This window comes from Gossypium hirsutum, chromosome A05, assembly GCF_007990345.1.
Source record: "Gossypium hirsutum isolate 1008001.06 chromosome A05, Gossypium_hirsutum_v2.1, whole genome shotgun sequence".
Classification (NCBI taxonomy): Eukaryota; Viridiplantae; Streptophyta; class Magnoliopsida; order Malvales; family Malvaceae; genus Gossypium; species Gossypium hirsutum.
In genome coordinates this window covers 13682258-13703163 of record NC_053428.1, presented here as the reverse complement: position 1 = coordinate 13703163, position 20906 = coordinate 13682258, and the positions used below count along the sequence as shown (strand labels likewise).

Here is a 20906-nt window from a genome sequence, read left to right as displayed (position 1 = left end):
CGCCCATTCATATCCTATAGAAGATACAAAAATTAACTCATTCTTTTAGACGTGTTAAAATGCGACACAAACTCATTACTGTCTCAGCAATCCATATAATATCGAATTAGATAACACTATTCTTGATGTTATGAAAATTACAGGAATGTGGATTATTTATTTTATGTGGAATCCAGATCAGTAAAAGCACTCGCAATGTAATTAGTTGTCTAATAATAGATATGATTTGTAAATGAGTAAAATAGAAAATGAATACACACTAAAGCGACAGCAGTTTGAGCCAGAAGCAAGTATAAGGAATAAAATAAATTTGTCAACTTTTTCAGTTTCATCTCTTAACTTAGATTTAGGTACGGTGGCGTTACACTCTAAAATTTTGCCATCTCATTATTTTTTTTAAATCATAATTTTTTTTATAATTTATAATAATTTTAGTGATGCACAATATCAATGAAAGTGGAGAAGAATGAGAGGCGGTGCTAAAGGAGACCAGTTCACCAATTCTAAGATTGAGAGCCGAACAAATAGAAAGACTCAAGATGAACGCTCGGCGTGTTAGGGTTTAAGTGGGAATGAGTCCCCCTTCGACGTGGTATCTTGAGGTATTTATAAGAAAGGTAAGGGCCTAATGAAGGGCCCAAGTCCAACCAGGTCCAAATTGAGCTAAGGATATAACAATAGTTCTCTCTAGTCAAGAGGTAGATTATATGGTGACTGTGTCTCGAGACCATCTATAAACTGCCCCCATGAGTGGTAGTTGTTGCAAATAAAGTAGCGGGGTGAAGGGGACAATTTATTGGTTGAATGACTAGGGAATATACGATGCGCTGTAAGGTTATTAAATTCATGTCTACCCCCTTTAGTAATAGACTTTGCAGATGGTATAAATTTCGCTTTATAATTTATTGGATGGCATGCCCATTAGCTCGACAATTTGAAAATGTAAAGCATATACTCGAGTGGTGCAATTGTCAATTAAAGAATCTGAATTTTTACAATGGAAATGTGTCGTACATATATCGTGGAAGTGATTATTGAAAATGTAAAATAGAGGAGGTTCAAGTCATCCGTTTGTAATATAAAATGTAAGAGATGCAACCTTTCATTGATAATATGAAACATAAGAAAATGCATACTATCCGTAGGCAATATAAAACGTAAGATCTTGCTCCTAGATCCATGGGGAGGTTTGCGGTAAAAAATCACTGGTTGATGGCACTACCATAAGCCATCGCAACACAGAAGTACGTGGAGAATGAAGTCCTGCAGCGTCAAATCACAACCCTAGGCCAAGTTTACTTGGCTTAGATTTACGTGATGAATACAAAATCATAAGTATAACATGTAAAATTTATAGATTTAATATAAATATAAATAGTGAATGTGACCATTCAAGGGAGTCCTTTGCAGGTTCCCTTTCTAACAGTAATCATTATATGAACATACATATATGCAATGGGGTATAACCACCCATGAGAACCCACCCATGAGAACCCTCCGGAATTCTCTTCCTCAAACTCATAGATATGCATATATAGGCAAGTATAAATAAGTATACCGAATGTTTGCCGTTCGTGTGGTGTAGCCGCCTATGGGTGTGAGAACATAGACATTCGGTATCTTTATCTTTTAGGTCTTTGGTCGGATTATACAAGTAACAACAAGTTTCCTGTAACACCCAGACTCGTGTCCGTCGCCGGATTAGTGTTACGAGGCATTACCGATCAAAACCCGACTCAATTTTTTTTATAAATAAATTAATCCATTATATATATACTAAGCCATAAATCCTAATCAATACACATTTGAATATATATACATTCGTTTACTCTATCAATAAGCCAAACGTAATTAATCACCAACATGTACAAGCATACTTCAATTTATAAATCATCTCCTATATTCACTTAACTACTAAATCCAACCAAATCATATATATTTCATATATAATACGTAACCTAGACACTTAACTTAACATTATTTATCTTAATGAATATAACAAACTTACTTACTTCAACCACATAATTACCGAAACACTTGAATGAAACCACCATGCACATATATATATATATATTACCATATAAATACTAACCATAAAATACTAATCCATGATTAAAGTATGCTTAAACCATAATTCAGCCCAAAACTGAACACAAACAAGAAAATTAAGCCATTTTCGCATGGCTTAATATTACATAATCTAAATTCAAGTATTTCATCTACGCTATACATGCCATAAGATCGAATTCAAAATTTACAAAATACCGAGAGGAGTCGATAGTGTGATAATCTTCTCTGACGATCCCCGAGCTCGTAACCAACTTCCAAAATCTATAAAACGAAGAACAACATACACACAGTAAGCTATTTAAAGCTTAGTAAGTCATAAGCAAAAATTCATTTATATATATTAATACTTATTCCATCATTAAGTTAAAATAAACCAAATATCATAATATTTTGTACCATATAACACTTTAATAAAAATCACATTGTATTTTCATATAAACAAACCATATGGCCAAATACACATAAATATTTAGCAAAGCCGAATATTCAATAAATCATTATGCTAAAACATGCTTATACTCAAATGGTTAACTCATACTCTATATTTCATTTGAAACTATTATCAAATTAAAATAATCAACTTACCTTATCAGCAATTAAGCAAATGGCTAACACATACCTGAATAATTTAACTTTCTTAACACATTTATTTGCTTTTACTATTGCTCATATAAAATTTATAAAACATAGAGCCCTATATAAAACACCGGCATAAAGCCTGCTAGGCACAAAGCTCGATTCATTTCACCGGCACAAAGCCTGCTAGACATAAAGTCTGAATTAATTCACCGGCATCAAGCCTGCTAGACATAAAGTCTAAAATAATTCACCGGCATCAAGCCTGCTAGGCATTAAGCCTGAAAATCTCATATACAAAGATGATCTTTCGTATAATTCTTTATGTTTACATAAGTCTTACTCAATAACCGTATCTCCGTAAGAATTGAATTATATTCAATTCTTCATAGCAAACAAACATTCGAACCACATATGTATAATTTACAACATTAAAATTCAGCTCAAAGAATTTGTAACCTATATTCGAACCACATATGTAAGTAAAATTCATACATTAAATTCAGCTCAAGAACTTTGTAACCTATATTTGAACCACATATGTATATAAAATTCATACATTAAATACAGCTCAAGAACTTTAAATATATATATTCGAACCATATGTGCATATATATATAATTCATAATATTAAGTTCAACTCAAAGAATCAAAGAACTTGTATCATACATTCAAACTTTATATATATAATTCATAACTTTAAATTCAACTCAAGAAATTAAATCTTACATTCGAACTACATATCCATGTAAATTCTACTATTAGTTTCATATCATTGAACTTAAAGCATACTTTAGCTAATATACATGTAATTTATACCATTAATATCAACCTCCCAAAATCAATTTCTATGTTCGGCTATCACATAGAAAAATCACCAAGTTTTATTCAATTTATATACTTTTAGTTCCAGCTTACTAAATGTATGATAGATATATTTATATAAATTCCAATTTAATAACATTTAAATTGCTATTAGACTTACCTCGTACGGTGAAAAGTCGAAACCAAACGATTACTCGACAACTTTAGTTTTTCCCCAATCCAACTCTGATTTCTTCGGTTCTTGATCTAATTATATTCAAAATAAGGTAGTTTAAATATAATTATATTCAATTTAATCCAAAAACACATAAATGGGTAAATTACCATTTTGCCCCTAACATTTACACTTTTTACAATTTAATCCCTATTGGATAAAACACAAATTACACAAAACATTCAAAATTTGACTATACCATGCTTAGGCCTAATCTTTATTATACTCATACAAGTCCATGCATTTCATTTATTTCGTATTTTAGTCCCTCAAAAATTTATTTTCACAATTTAGCCTTAAATACTCAAATTCATCAAAATTTCAAGACAAAACGTGTTAATCTAAAACATATCCTTCATTATTCATCATCAAACATCACAAAACACAAATATTCATCAATGGCATAACTTAAAATATTCATCAAAATCAGAAATTCAAGCATGGGTCGGGTAGTATTCAAAGCAACGATCTCAAAAACGTAAAAATTATCAAAATCGAACAAAGAACTAACCTTAATTTGAGCTCATTAATGGCCGAACCTAGCTAGTTTTTTTTTCTCTTGTTTCAAATTCGGCAGTAGGAAGATGATGATGAATTTATTTTCTTTTTGTTTTATTTAACATATAATAACATATATTTTTGGTTTACTATTTTAACCTTATTTAATTTAATTATAAAACATATAATACAAGGGCAATATTGACCATTGCCACCCACTATCATCTAAATGGCCCAATTGTCATTTAAATCCCCCATTTTTAAAAGACAAAAACAATTAGGTGCTTTTAAAATTGACCCCCTTAAATTTTTAATTTTACACGATTAAGTCATTTTCTTTAATCGGTCATTCAAACGATAAAATTTAAACATGGAAATTTCACACAATCAAATTCACACATAATAAACTCTCTAAATACTATTAAAATATTTTTTTGACTCAGATTTGTGGTCCCGAAACCACTCTGTCCGATTAGGGTCAAAATTGGGTTGTTACAACTCTCCCTCCTTTAGGGATTTTCGTCCCCGAAAATCTTACCGGTGAATAGGTATGGGTAACGTTCTTTCATTGTATCCTCTGGCTCCCAGGTTGCTTCCTCAATTCCGTGTTTATGCCACAGTACTTTGACTAATGGAATTTTCTTATTTCGCAACTCTTTAACCTCACGAGCTAGAATGTAAATCGGTTCTTCTTTATATGACATATCAGATCTAATCTCAATCTCTGACGGACTAATTACATGTGTAGGATCAGATCAGTATCTACGAAGCATCGAAACATGAAATACATTGTAAATCTTTTCTAGCTCAGGTGATAACATCAATCTATAAGCAACTGGTCCGACACGCTCTATAATCTCATACGGTCTAATGAATCTCGGACTCAATTTGCCTTTACGACCGAATCTGAATATTTTCTTCCACGGTGAAACTTTCAGAAACACTTTGTCCCCGATCTGAAATTCTATATCCTTTCTTTTCAAGTCCGCATAAGATTTCTGACGGTCTGATGCTGATTTCAGACTATTCCGAATCACTTTCACTTTCTGTTCAGTTTCTTTAATCAAATCGACCCCATGTATCTTATTTTTATTGAGTTCAATCCAATAAAATGGTGTACAACATTTACGACCGTACAAAGCCTCGTAAGGTGCCGTTTTGATACTAGATTGGAAGCTATTATTATATACAAATTCAATCAAAGGTAAGTATCATTCCCACGTACCTTCAAACTCGAGAATGCAACATATCAACATGTCCTCAAGTATCTGAATGATTCGTTCAGATTAACCATCTGTTTGCGGATGGAAAGCTATGCTAAAATACAATTTAATACCTAGCGCATCTTGCAGTTTCTTCCAAAATCGCGATGTAAACCTCGGATCTCTATCAGAAACAATAGAAATAGGTACCCCGTGCAATCTCACAATCTGAGAAATATACAATTTAGCAAGTTTATCAAGTGAATAATCAGTACAGACTGGAATAAAGTGTGCCGATTTGGTCAATCTATCCACAATAACCCAGATTGCATCTTTCTTGCTCGGTGTCAATGGTAAACCTAATACAAAATCCATCGTGACTCCGTCTCATTTCCATTCCAATATCATGATCGGCTGAAGTAATCCAGAAGGTACCTGATGCTCGGCTTTTACTTGCTGACAAACTAAACATTTCAAAACAAAGTCAGAAATGTCTTGTTTCATACCATGCCACAAATAAAGCTGTTTCAGATCATTATACATTTTTTTGTACTACCCGGGTGAACAGATAATCGACTGTTATGAGCTTCGTTCAAAATCATCTGAATCAACTCTGAATTCCTCGGAACACATATTCGGTTTTTGAACCTCAAACAATCATTGGTATCAACTCGAAACTCTGTTACACCATTCAATTCATATTGAGCTCGTTTTGCTAACAAATCATTATCAACTTTCTGAGCATCACAAATTTGTTGAACAAATAACGGTCTAGCTTTTAATTCAGTTATTATTAAACCATCATTGGACATAGTCATAGGCACATTCATTTCTCGCAAAGCAAACAACGATTTTTGACTTAAAGCATCAGCAACAACATTAGCCTTTCCTGGATAATAGTCAATTACAAGGTCGTAGTCTTTTAACAACTCTAACCATCGACGTTGTCTCAAATTCAGATCTTTCTTAGTCATCAAATATGTCACATAACTCTTTTCATGAAGCTTTAACTATATGGAATCATAAGATATCTCTGTACAATCTTTTATTAGAACACACTTCAAACCATTCATTGACATATGACTGAGAATCGTAAACTTTTTATTCAACCTAGGCTAAACCAATATTGATGTTTCGGTTGACAATATCTTTGTGCAAAAGGAAAACTTCAACAATCGAACTAACTTTAATTTACCACAATATTTTCCCAGATAGAATCATTCCGATAGATATAATTTTGTATCAAATCTTCAAGAATACAAATTCTTCTTTCAGACTATCCCTAAATTCACATATATACGTTCAAAGTTTATTTCTAGTCCGGTGGATAGATTCAAACACATATAACCCAATTATCTTTTCAATCAAATAATTCAAATCAGACTAAACCGCTGAATCAAATTTTTCAAAGAAATCTTTTCTTCTCGTTAAAAGGATAGCCCCAAACATATCATTTTACAGATTTGATCTTGATGTTCTATCATTTTCACTTTTGCCGATGTCAAACCTTTCACGAGAACTTGAAAAGAGTTTAAGCTGTCTCATATATTAATCATCGAAGTTCTGAATTATACAAAAGTCACCTTTATCAAATAGAAATCATTGGGCCTTAATGAAAACGATGTCTCAACCCTATAAGTAGATATTATCCCGGCTGTTAATAAAGCATTTGAACACAGAAGAAAATCAAATATGGTTTAAACAGTAACCAATGCAGAAACCCAACTTCTATCACTCTGATAATGGTACTGCAGTACTCCCATATTTCAAAACAGAAATTATAATTATAATAGATATAACCATTTTCATCAAATGGATATCTCTTACAGATAATTACATAGATTCATAAAAAAAAAACTGGGATAGCGGAATTTCAACATATGAAGCTACACATGATATCTAAAAATTACAACCCATATAAAATGATAACAATTCCGATGATATCCTAGAAAATTTCCAGAAAGAACAACGTCACACATAAGTACTGAGATCTACAGTATCAGAAGCAATATAATCTTCACGTATATTCAACAGAACATTATCTAGTAGAAACAGAATATTAGCCTCATACAGATTTTATCGTCGACTTTCATATCCACACAATGGAATAAATACCAGAGAAAGACAGAGCAATGTCGAACATAACCCAAACAGACCTACGATACTTTCGTCTATTAGTATGTTTAACTAATGTTCTTATACGATAAGAATTCCTTCTTAAATTAAACAGTAACATATACTTCTGGGGATAAATGTACACATAGAATGCTAAGAAGAAATCATAGTAACTGTCCGACTATAACCACTGCGCTCAGCCATCAATACAATTCAAACATTATTCAACTGTTTAATTCTATCATCATTAAGTCCATATTATCCCATCAATAACAAAAATCAATTCAAAAGAACTTCCAATTAATACCTTTCTATATATATCATACCTGAATACTTTTATTTCATCAAATTCAACTTCTTAGTTAACAGTGACTTTGCATAATACGAATGGCCATTAAAACGATTCAATATCTCTTATAGCACTATCTCAATTTGCTGACCCATTCTTTTATTCGACCACATTAGTAATCTTTCAAACACAAACCTCTGTAACTCCACACTTGTGAGCTTATTCGATCCAAATCTTACAGATTTCATTGTAACATTTTACTGATAAGGGGTGAGGGTAGTAAAACCTCAAATTTAACTCGGACATAAATGCACATAACACATACTATTACAAATAGCCAATTTATTAATAATTTCACATTCTCGAAACATTTAATAAACATTTGCTTATAATCACATTTTTCCTCAACACATAGTCCATATGCCAACTCAAATCACAAATTCACAATCAAAGCATTCATATAGCAATCGTAGGCCACATATCACAACTCATATACTCATATCATTACAACATTTATCAACAACAAAATATCTTATATCCTTATTCATACCTTCATGAGTCTCAACTCATCATCAACACATTTTCACTCAAACATTTGAGTATTTACTTCTGTACTATCAAAATTAGCTCGGTTGGAAAACATATCTGTCTCATCAAAACAATTTTCGTCAGAGTCGGGAGATATCACACTATCGCAGGTTAAATATGGCATGTATAGCTAAACTCACACACACTACGTTAGTCCTAGAACCGACTAAACCGTAGCTCTGATACCAATCAAATGTAACACCCAGACTCGTGTCCGTCGCCGAATTAGTGTTACGAGGCATTACCGATCAAAACCCGACTCAATTCTTTTTATAAATAAATTAATCCATTATATATATACTAAGCCATAAATCCTAATCAATACACATTTGAATATATATACATTCGTTTACTCTATCAATAAGCCAAACGTAATTAATCACCAACATGTACAAGCATACTTCAATTTATAAATCATCTCCTATATTCACTTAACTACTAAATCCAACCAAATCATATATATTTCATATATAATACGTAACCTAGACACTTAACTTAACATTATTTATCTTAATGAATATAACAAACTTACTTACTTCAACCACATAATTACCGAAACACTTGAATGAAACCACCATGCACATATATATATATATTACCATATAAATACTAACCATAAAATACTAATCCATGATTAAAGTATGCTTAAACCATAATTCAGCCCAAAACCGAACACAAACAAGAAAATTAAGCCATTTTCGCATGGCTTAATATTACATAATCTAAATTCAAGTATTTCATCTACGCTATACATGCCATAAGATCGAATTCAAAATTTACAAAATACCGAGAGGAGTCGATAGTGTGATAATCTTCTCTGACGATCCCCGAGCTCGTAACCAACTTCCAAAATCTATAAAACGAAGAACAACATACACACAGTAAGCTATTTAAAGCTTAGTAAGTCATAAGCAAAAATTCATTTATATATATTAATACTTATTCCATCATTAAGTTAAAATAAACCAAATATCATAATATTTTGTACCATATAACACTTTAATAAAAATCACATTGTATTTTCATATAAACAAACCATATGGCCAAATACACATAAATATTTAGCAAAGCCGAATATTCAATAAATCATTATGCTAAAACATGCTTATACTCAAATGGTTAACTCATACTCTATATTTCATTTGAAACTATTATCAAATTAAAATAATCAACTTACCTTATCAGCAATTAAGCAAATGGCTAACACATACCTGAATAATTTAACTTTCTTAACACATTTATTTGCTTTTACTATTGCTCATATAAAATTTATAAAACATAGAGCCCTATATAAAACACCGGCATAAAGCCTGCTAGGCACAAAGCTCGATTCATTTCACCGGCACAAAGCCTGCTAGACATAAAGTCTGAATTAATTCACCGGCATCAAGCCTGCTAGACATAAAGTCTAAAATAATTCACCGGCATCAAGCCTGCTAGGCATTAAGCCTGAAAATCTCATATACAAAGATGATCTTTCGTATAATTCTTTATGTTTACATAAGTCTTACTCAATAACCGTATCTCCGTAAGAATTGAATTATATTCAATTCTTCATAGCAAACAAACATTCAAACCACATATGTATAATTTACAACATTAAAATTCAGCTCAAAGAATTTGTAACCTATATTCGAACCACATATGTAAGTAAAATTCATACATTAAATTCAGCTCAAGAACTTTGTAACCTATATTTGAACCACATATGTATATAAAATTCATACATTAAATACAGCTCAAGAACTTTAAATATATATATTCGAACCATATGTGCATATATATATAATTCATAATATTAAGTTCAACTCAAAGAATCAAAGAACTTGTATCATACATTCAAACTTTATATATATAATTCATAACTTTAAATTCAACTCAAGAAATTAAATCTTACATTCGAACTACATATCCATGTAAATTCTACTATTAGTTTCATATCATTGAACTTAAAGCATACTTTAGCTAATATACATGTAATTTATACCATTAATATCAACCTCCCAAAATCAATTTCTATGTTCGGCTATCACATAGAAAAATCACCAAGTTTTATTCAATTTATATACTTTTAGTTCCAGCTTACTAAATGTATGATAGATATATTTATATAAATTCCAATTTAATAACATTTAAATTGCTATTAGACTTACCTCGTACGGTGAAAAGTCGAAACCAAACGATTACTCGACAACTTTAGTTTTTCCCCAATCCAACTCTGATTTCTTCGGTTCTTGATCTAATTATATTCAAAATAAGGTAGTTTAAATATAATTATATTCAATTTAATCCAAAAACACATAAATGGGTAAATTACCATTTTGCCCCTAACATTTACACTTTTTACAATTTAATCCCTATTGGATAAAACACAAATTACACAAAACATTCAAAATTTGACTATACCATGCTTAGGCCTAATCTTTATTATACTCATACAAGTCCATGCATTTCATTTATTTCGTATTTTAGTCCCTCAAAAATTTATTTTCACAATTTAGCCTTAAATACTCAAATTCATCAAAAATTCCAAGACAAAACGTGTTAATCTAAAACATATCCTTCATTATTCATCATCAAACATCACAAAACACAAATATTCATCAATGGCATAACTTAAAATATTCATCAAAATCAGAAATTCAAGCATGGGTCGGGTAGTATTCAAAGCAACGATCTCAAAAACGTAAAAATTATCAAAAACCGAACAAAGAATTAACCTTAATTTGAGCTCATTAATGGCCGAACCTAGCTAGATTTTTTTTTCTCTTGTTTCAAATTCGGCAGTAGGAAGATGATGAATTTATTTTCTTTTTGTTTTATTTAACATATAATAACATATATTTTTGGTTTACTATTTTAACCTTATTTAATTTAATTATAAAACATATAATACAAGGGCAATATTGACCATTGCCACCCACTATCATCTAAATGGCCCAATTGTCATTTAAATCCCCCATTTTTAAAAGACAAAAACAATTAGGTGCTTTTAAAATTGACCCCCTTAAATTTTTAATTTTACACGATTAAGTCATTTTCTTTAATCGGTCATTCAAACGATAAAATTTAAACATGGAAATTTCACACAATCAAATTCACACATAATAAACTCTCTAAATACTATTAAAATATTTTTTTGACTCAGATTTGTGGTCCCGAAACCACTCTGTCCGATTAGGGTCAAAATTGGGTTGTTACATTTCCTAAACAAGTTATCTCATTTCACACTTTTCATTAAATCAATTGAAGCAGATTTACAAGGAGCTAAAACCAACCGAAAATTAGAGATAACCAATGGAAATCCAAATTAGCAAAGTTGAAAGAGAAGGGCGTCGATTGAAGGCCGAAACAGCAGCAAACTTGAAGAAATTGCAACAACTTTGGAAGGAAATGAGCACGAGTTGTTCAAACTGTATGATTGCACTTAACAAGGACATCCGGAGTCATTATTTGGCCAATATCATTTTAGGGAATTCATGCATCAAAATAAAAATGAAAAAAAAAAATAATCACTTGATTGTTCTCAGATTATTCAATCAGTGTCATTTTAGGCATTTCATCTACTTAGTTAAACAATGATATGCCATGTTCACATTTTACATTAACTACAAGTCATTGTTAGATGAATCCCATCAGGATTCAAGTTTAAACTTATAATTAATAATGGTATAGAAATGATGGAAGGTATTTGCTCTATCTCATTTCATTATGCTGAATCTGAGAAAAACATGTCTATATATTCAGCCTTTAATCCACCCTTCAACCTGCAATCTAAATTTTAGTTATCAAGAACCAAATTCCTGCACCAAGCAACCTTACACAGTTGAAGTAACACGAACACCATAGAAATAAACAGAGTAATTTAACGAGAAATTAAGCGAAATGGCTCATCGTTATCATAATTTAATGAGAAATTAAATGGCCCACAGTTATCATACCTGCTACAGGAACATTATCAAAACTCTTTTGGTATTTTATCAACAGCTCTTCAATACTGATCTCAGCGTAGATTTCTGTATCCAGTGCCTCCAAAGCTCGATTCCCATCTCTCAAAGGCTTCAAATACCTTGATGAACAGAAATTAGCTTAGTGTTTGGCCCAACGCACCCAAAGGCTTCAAATACCTTGATGAACAGAAATTAGCTTGGTGTTTGGCCCAACGCACCATAGTATCAATTAAAGTAGAAAAGAACCAGGGGCGGTGTCGAGAGTGGCCGGTTGACTTTAAGATGAATGTTTAGTGTATTAGACTTTTGAGTAGGGAAGAGTCCAATATCTTGACATTTATAGCAGACTTGAGAGAGTTCAAGTTTGATCAGGTCCATATTAAAGTAGGAATATAACAAATTTTTTAATATTTTTTGCATTATATATATTAATTACGAGAATCTAAATTCAAATATGAAATTGAAAAAAAAAGTAAAATTCTGAAATTAATATGAAAGAAATAAAAAAATTGAATTCAAAAACTAAATATTATTTTAAGCCTAATAATTATTACCCAACAACAAAGGTGAAACCCAAAATTAAGCCCTCTCGCTCTTGTGCTGTACCATATGCCCATATGATTTGAGTGAGATGGTGAGAAAATAAATAAATAAATAACAAAAAGAAGACCCTTTTTAATGTTTCCCCAATCTGTCACCAACCTGTTTGACCCATTCCACGTACTAGCCCAAAAAAATTCTATCTATTATTGTTTTTAGTATTTTCCAAGAATTTAATAATATTATTATTATGTTAAAATATATTATAAGTCCTTATATTTTTTATAAAATTAAAATTTAATTCTTATACTTTTTATTTTTAAAAATTTAATCTCTATATTTTTCAGATTTTAAAATTAAATTGCACTGTTAATTTTTTTGTTTAATTTAGTAGTTTGATCACGTAATTAAATAAAAGGTAAACTATAGTAGAGGTTACCCAATTATAAAAAATTATAAAATGGTCACTTAACTATTTAATTTTGTCTTTTTTAGTCATCAGCTAGCTTATATAAAAAATAAGAATACCTAAAAATCCAAGATAGTTGGGTGATCAGAAAAGACAAAATTAAATAGTCGAATGATCATTTTGCAACTTTTAATAGTTAGATGACAAAAAAAGAAAAAAAAATCATAATTGGGTAACTACTAATGTAGTTTACTTCTAAATAAATGATATTGTAATGAACTTGAATTTAATAGAATAACTTTAACAATGTTAACCATTGAACTGGAATTTTAAAATTTGAAAAGTAAAGAGACTAAATTCAAAGAAATAAAAGTATAGGACTAATTTTTTAAATTTATAAAATGTACAGAGGCTTATAGCATATTTTAACCATATTATGTTTATCCTTGTAAAAACCTCAAGTTTTGGTTGTCCAAATCCAAAATCCCCCTGTTTCTTTTGAATCTTCGCGAAAGAAAAAGACAAGCACAGGAGAAAACCCCATATTTCGATTCATTTCGTCGATCCTTCAAAACAGGGGGAGGAATCACAAATACCCCTATTCATAAAAACCTATCTTTCTTAGCCTGAACCATAAAGTCTTGGTCTTTGGGGAAAAAGCCCTAGATTTTGAATTGGGAAGCAGAAGTTGATTACGTCAAGAATTTGGTAGATACTCATTGTGACTTATGTGCTTGATTTCTCAAAGAAAGGCAGTGATGCAAAAATCCAGCTCATATTGAAAGCCTAGTCCTTTCTTCTTCTTCTTCCCCTTTTTTGAAAGCTGAAAAGCAAAGGCAGGAATTTTTAATCGTACCCAAAAGCAAAAATGCATCAAAATCCTTGATTTTAAACCCAAAAGAGGTTGCATATTTGCTTGTCTTTTTGTTATGATGGAACCGCCGTTATCTCGATTGGTGATCTTAAGTTTCGGCCTTCTGTTTACAGTTTTTGCTTGTTTTGTTGAATCACAACCATCTAATGTAAGTGCGCCACCGCCGCAATCAGTTCCTCCTCCACCGCCGCCGCCGCCCCATCCCCCGCCACAATCAGTTCCTCCACCACCGCCACCGGTTTTTCCGCCGTCGCCGCCGCCACCTTCACCATCACCTCCCCTAGCGCCTTCTCGCCCACCACCACCTCCGGCAGATCACCACCGGAATCATACTCATCATCCTAGACGGCGGCCACCACAATATTCACAAAATCACAAGCCTAGTACTGCGAACAAGCTCAATACTGGGAAAAAGCTTGGGCTTTTGTTCATCGGAATTGTTATCATCCTGCAATTTGGTGTTGCTGGGTTCTTGGTTTTCAAGAGAAGGCAGCTCTTGAAAGTTAATGGCACATACGAGACTTGCTCTTCTTCTTCATGAAATCACCGCCAAGTTTTTGGGTCTGCAATTCAATTCATTTTAGGGAGTTCTTTTATTGGATTGAGAAAAAAGAGTTATCTGCTGAGCTTAGAAAGGGATTACGTTTATTGTGGATATGGGTCCTTGTTGAGATCTTCTGTAAATGGGTAGTTCTTTTATTGACTTTTTTCTTTCCTCTTCTTTCCATCTTGTTGTTGTCGTTGTTTTGAATGTTGATTCTTTCCCTGGGTTTTTTAGTTCTGTCTACACGGCTTGTAATGCTACATAGAAGAAAAGCTTTCAACTTTTGCCCCAACTTTTCTTTAAATCTTTCCCTAACTTGTTTGACACTGTAACAATGTTAGAAATCATGGAAGAAAATGTAATGATTCGGTTAACATTTTCTTTTATCTTTTCCTTGTTTATCATGTACCTTGCCAACATGATTATATTGTTGTGTGATGCAAAATTTATTGGTTTAGTTGCTTCTGCTGCTCTTTGGAATATATGATAGAAGATATAATAGATTCAGCATAAGCTTCAAGGAAAGAGTAATGTTGTCTTAATGTAATAAATGATAAGTTTTCATGGTTTTTGTTTTCCTCATCTGGAACGGTTCTAAGATGAAACTCCCTTAGATACCTTGTTGTATGTTTCATAAGCATGGATATTACATAATTCAATAGGCCTTTTCCCCCCAAAGAGATGCTTTTGAGACTGATTTGTAGAATAATTAAGAATTTGTTAACATTAATAGAAGCACTAAGAACTGGCCTTTTGGATTAAATATATGAATGCTAGGTCTGGGATGCTTGTTTATGACACTTCCTTCCCTCTGTGATGTATTGTTGTCTGGTTGCTCGTTTATATGGTTTTGAATATATGTACCATATGAATTGATGATATTACTGAATAAGTTTTCTATAACTGCACTGTTCGGTAATATCCATATGAAATGGTGTGCTTTCTCTTTCTGTGGCTTGGGATGTGAAGGTGGGTGATGAGATGAAGATACTTTTTGGTATTGGGAATTTCTAATTGGGAATTTCGAAGGTTGTGATTTGTTGCGTACTATTCATGAAGTTGAATTGTATTCATTAATTCTTTATAAGCTTACATCAAGAAATCTGCAACATACCTAGAATATAGCTGTTACATTTCAGTTGTCACTTGGCAACAGTCTACTTGTCCAAGTCAAACAGGCAAAACTGCTACATCCATTCACGTTGGTGGTCATCTAGGTGCAGTTACCTTTTCTGGCTGGAACAGTGCTATATGAATATGATGGAACTCTTTTTGAACCAGAATGGTTGGCTAGAGTGGGGTGGTAGCTCAATAACTAGCTTGATTATTAACCATGTTAGTTTTGATGTTATTGAAAGCTGAAACTACACTTTGGTTTTGCTATGCTAAGAATTTACTTTTTCAAAATTTAAAAGCTTGAGCTATACTGCTGCTGAGATGATTGATGATAATCTTGGCTTGTTTGGTGGATGGAACAAATAGCAAGTACTAACTCTATTTCGTTTGGTAATTTGGTTAGCCTTCAAGTTAGTCAATAGAGTGGTTAAGCCTTTAAAGGTAGCCAATGACTGTAAATTTGAAGAAGAAAAGCTTTTGAGGATTGGGGGAGTTTGCTTTTAAATTAGTTTTGGCATCCCACTTTTAAATCTTTTAATACCAACGAGGGTCAAATATTAGCAAGTATGAGCTGGTGTGTTGAGAAAAGAGTAGATTATCTTTTGTTGATGACAACCAATAAGTAACCCAGTCATCCAAGTTTATTCTTTGCCCCATTGCTTCTCTGGACATGATATTTAATTTATTATTATGTTGTTAATAACACTTAATGGAGAAGTCATGGTCATCAGGTGTCAATGACATGACGCCTAATTCATGTTTTAACATCAATGCCCCATTAACTCATTTTAAGTTTTCACATTAGAACACCTAATTCAGGTTTTAACAGCAAATCTATTCTGGGATTGCATATGGAGGACAGGATTGAGAAATCAATTGTTATAATTCGTTGTTGAAACCAGTTAGCAAATGTTTCCAGTAACTTGTTCCATATTATTTACCATTTATGCACAACGGGGAAAAAAAAACCCTTCTTTTTGCATTTATAGAGAAACAATCAAAACAGGGTCAAGTTCTTGAGGCAATCATACTACTAGCCGAACTGCCGGCACTGGAAACAGGGAGACCACTATTATACATGCGTTGGATCTCTTCCCTATACTCTGTCAAAGACTTGTCAGGAATGGCTGGTGTTAACTCCACCACATCACCCATCTTCAGCCTGCATGTAGGATCGTTTACTGGCTCATGGTTCAGCCTTGGCCTCAACTCTTCCTTCACGGTAAACCCAAATGGAGACCATCTTGAGTTCCCCAGCGTAGCTCTTTCCAGCAAATCCATCATTGTTGAGTTTGCAGGAAACTCTTGCACCGACATCTGCAAATAGGTGGTGCATGAATTGTCATTTCTTTCTGGCACAGGTTCATCTCCCATGTTTACATTTAAGTGCGTGGCACATAAAGACCATGCCAACATGAAAGTTTATAGAAACATACCTTGTCATTTTCAATCATGATAACAAAGACAGGTCCATCGTCACAGCAGTGAGGCTTATAAGAAAATGGGCAATCATCCGAATGTGTAGGAAATGAGCAGGGAGGTTTGAAGGAATCATTATAGGCAATTGAAGATTGGTCCTTGCTCATTGTTTCACAGTGCCAAGTTACAACCCACCGAGCCCACTCAACCATCTGAAGTACAAATGAAGAGTGCTTGCAGTCACGCTCCTTATATCTCCAATGAGCTGCAAAGCCAAACTCAGCTTGCAAATGCATCTCCTTTGTTCGAATTTGAACTTCAAGTGGAACTCTGCCATCACCCATCACTACTGTGTGCAAGGACTGATACCTGCAGATTAAGATGGTGTTAGAAGGAACTTCTGCATTTATTGATTTCATCTACGAACAATTCCAGGGCATATAAGCTATAACACACCCATTAAATTTAGGGCGAGTTATATAGTCCTTCAGCTTTCCAGGTACTTCAGACCACAACTGATGAACTACTCTCAGTGCCTTGTAACAGTCATCCACATTTTCTACAATAACACGTAGTCCGCAGATATCATGGATCTCATCCATGGTCAACTTTTTCCTGCAAAAACAAAATAGTCTTATACAAACATAAAGATAGTCTCCATGTTCCTCTGACTTCTTAGGGTGTTCATGCTCGTACAGTAAGATAGATAGATATACATAGTGAGGGAGAGAGACGAGAACATACTTCAACATCTTTGAATAAATGCTATATAAACTTTTATGTCGTCCAGAGATAACATGATAAGGAATTTCTTCATCCCTGAGGACTCTCTCGAGTTTCTCTATAGCAGAAGTAATCAATGCCTCATCAAAGGAGTCCACAACCCTGGAGGACAGCTCTTTGTGCTGATCTGGATCGAGATGCTTGAAGCATAGATTCTCTAGTTGCTCCTTCCAATTAGAGATTCCTAAACGATTGGCTAAAGGTGCAAATATTTCCAAAGTCTCCTTAGCGAACCTTTGCTGCTTGAGCAAAGGCAATGCATCTAGCGTCATCATGTTATGCAACCGATCTGCCAATTTAATGAGAACAGCTCTTGCATCCGCCATGGCAAGGAACATGGTGTGCATCCGATCTGCTTCAGCAGTCCTGCTAGCAGTATTGTTTTCTCGTGCTAGCTTACTCAGTTGGCTAAGCTTGGAGACCTATGTGAATGTCATAATAGAATAAGTAGAAGCTTATAATATCAAAGCTTTACTCAAAAGAATGTTGACTGAAATATGCAAGAAAATTACAAGGAACTTAAAATAACCAAGCTGCAGAGATGAGTATGCTGCCTATAATGTTCTCGATTGGAGAAGCTCATGCTTAGACCTAGATATTTTTACTTTTAACTAGGAAGCTAAGAACAAACTAAAAGATGAGAGTCCAGTGTTAATTGAATTACTGAGAAGTCCTAAGAACAACATATGCTACAACCACTGCCCAAAAGCCGAGTCAGTTCAACAGCTTCCACAATTATTCATTCATGGCAACCATAAAGCTATAGATATTTGCCCATTCAAATATGGTAATAGACTAATCAATCATATGAATGTCCTATGATACGAGAAATTAATTAAACATAGCATCACAAATAATCTTTCATTCTTGTACCACCAGATTACCAATTGAACATACCAAAAATTTCAATGCCAGACAAAGCAATCCTAACAGTAAAAAGCATTTTGGCTAGTATAAACATGAGTAACGCATTACACAATGGAAATTCATGTCTCACCCCTTCAACTAAATCAGCAACAGCGGCACCAAATGTCCTACAAATATACTCATAGCTCAAACACGAGTCATCAACGGTGTCATGCAAAAGCCCTGCAGCAACTACATCAGAATTGGCACCAATGGAGGCCAACAACACTGCAGTTTCCACACAATGTTGCAAATAAGGATCACCACTTGCGCGCATCTACAAGACAAACAACTTCATATCACCTTTCAAACTATCTGAAAACAACAGAAAGTCAGGATCAAGAATAAAGTTTAATTTCTTTGTTTGTACCTGCCCTCTATGCGCCTTCTCCGCTTCATAAAATGCCTTCACTACCAGATCTTCACGGAAGATTTTGTGCCTCATTTGTGCACCTAAAAGCAACTCCGAATTCCCTTCCTCTGTGAAATTATCCTCCATAGTAAACGGTAATTCATCGGCAATACTTTGCGCCTCAAAACTAGTGGAATCATAATCAATGCAAGAACCTAAAGCACCCCTAATGAATCCATTGAACAACCCATTAGTCCCACTACGGAACGAGCCCTGAAAATTCCCATCTCCACCCTTTTCGCGCGCACTTCTCATAGGAGGACTGCTGCTACTACACAATACAGGGCCCTGAAACACCGATACCGGGCTCTGATTGGTTTTAAAAGAAGAAGCGCCGAATTTGTTGGTTGAATAACAAAATGAACAGCTTAAGTCCTTCAACTCTTCCCCTCTATAGGACCCTAAATCCTCTCCACCGCTGGAAAAGCTTGATTTTACCGAATGTGAGGAGAAGAGGCAGGATAGGCCACCGAGAATGGGTCTCTGGGGCGACGTGGAAGCCGCCGTAGAGGAAGTTGAAGATGAAGATCTTGAATTCAAGTCGAAATCACAGGAATTAATGTTGATATGGTGTGGCGTGGAGCATACGCTGCCCGGTGGACTCGCGTAAAGAGCTATTGTTGAAACCGCCATGACCCAGGTACAAGCAGATCGTCTCCAAAAGAAATGTCCTGCTTTGTTTTCTAAATCAAACCCCGATCTTTCACTCCAGGGAAACAATGGTCTTCTCAGACACCAAACAAACCCACTAGTTTTCTCGAGAAAATAATCAAACCCAGAAATTTTATCTGGAACCAAATAATTTCTGCAATGAAAAAATTAAATTTTAATTTCCCCTTAAGAAAACAGTAAATTTCTCTAAAAAAAAAGCCCAACAATTATCCCAGCACAAGGGTTTTTCTACTAACAAAAACCAGTTAATTTTATTAAAAGAGACCCAATTGAATATCAAGTCAGAACTAAAAGGCAAAGAAATTTCATTAATTCTAGGGTAAATCTATATATAAAATATATACAGAGAAACCCCAGAGAATCAAGATGAATAATTTGAGTGAAAATCACAAATTTTGAAGCTACAGTATTTGCAAATATATATAGTCAAATTGACTATGTACAATATACAAATTAGGAAAATATCACAATTTTTTTTCTTTTTTTATAAAACGAAACAGTCAAAGACGCTTGAGATTGTTGAAATGAAGGCTTGAAAGAGAGAGCTTTCGATTCTTTTCCTTTGAATTTTCCTTTGAGGCGCTCTTTTTTTCTTTTTATCTTATTCCCTCTCCGCAGTTTCTTATTATAGAAAATTGCTTTGAGGCCAGGGGAAGTAACAGTTAAATTACAATTGTATCCTTACAAATTAACGGAATTAACTGAATGGGGACAATGTGACAAGTCCCACTGTCCATGTTAAACTATATTTTTCGTTTTGGATAATCTAATGTTCTGGATTTTGGTTAATTAGGAAATTAATAGAAATGTAGAATTTTATAAAACAAAAGGCTTAAATTACATTTGGTCCCTGAAATTTACATTTTCTCCTATTTATCATTGTTTTATTAATCTAAAAGTGTCG

The 20906-nt window shown here is 33.4% G+C and overlaps 2 protein-coding genes and 2 long non-coding RNA genes across 4 annotated transcripts; 1 reads left to right on the top strand and 3 right to left on the bottom strand.

Moving 5' to 3' along the window:
- Positions 1–1516: 1516 nt before the first annotated feature.
- Positions 1517–4491, bottom strand: LOC121229374 (uncharacterized). Its single transcript, XR_005927108.1, has 3 exons — positions 4197–4491; positions 3632–3717; positions 1517–2331 (listed from the first exon to the last, which is right to left on the bottom strand). It is a non-coding gene; the product is annotated as an uncharacterized lncRNA (long non-coding RNA).
- A 4504-nt stretch (positions 4492–8995) lies between these two features.
- LOC107958357 (uncharacterized) lies at positions 8996–11171 on the bottom strand. The gene is made up of 3 exons (XR_001700610.2): positions 11098–11171; positions 10531–10616; positions 8996–9230 (listed from the first exon to the last, which is right to left on the bottom strand). It is a non-coding gene; the product is annotated as an uncharacterized lncRNA (long non-coding RNA).
- Positions 11172–13723: 2552 nt separating this feature from the next.
- On the top strand, positions 13724–15080 carry LOC107958359 (leucine-rich repeat extensin-like protein 3). The gene has a single exon (XM_016894111.2). The coding sequence runs from the start codon at positions 14206–14208 to the stop codon at positions 14689–14691; it is 486 nt and encodes a 161-aa protein (XP_016749600.1). The 5' UTR covers positions 13724–14205; the 3' UTR covers positions 14692–15080.
- A 1688-nt stretch (positions 15081–16768) lies between these two features.
- LOC107958358 (probable GTP diphosphokinase RSH2, chloroplastic) lies at positions 16769–20634 on the bottom strand. The gene is made up of 6 exons (XM_016894110.2): positions 19289–20634; positions 19010–19195; positions 17974–18434; positions 17686–17844; positions 17247–17598; positions 16769–17127 (listed from the first exon to the last, which is right to left on the bottom strand). Exons 1-6 carry the CDS (start codon positions 19961–19963, stop codon positions 16819–16821), a joined length of 2142 nt encoding a protein of 713 aa, XP_016749599.1. The 5' UTR covers positions 19964–20634; the 3' UTR covers positions 16769–16818.
- Positions 20635–20906: the final 272 nt, after the last annotated feature.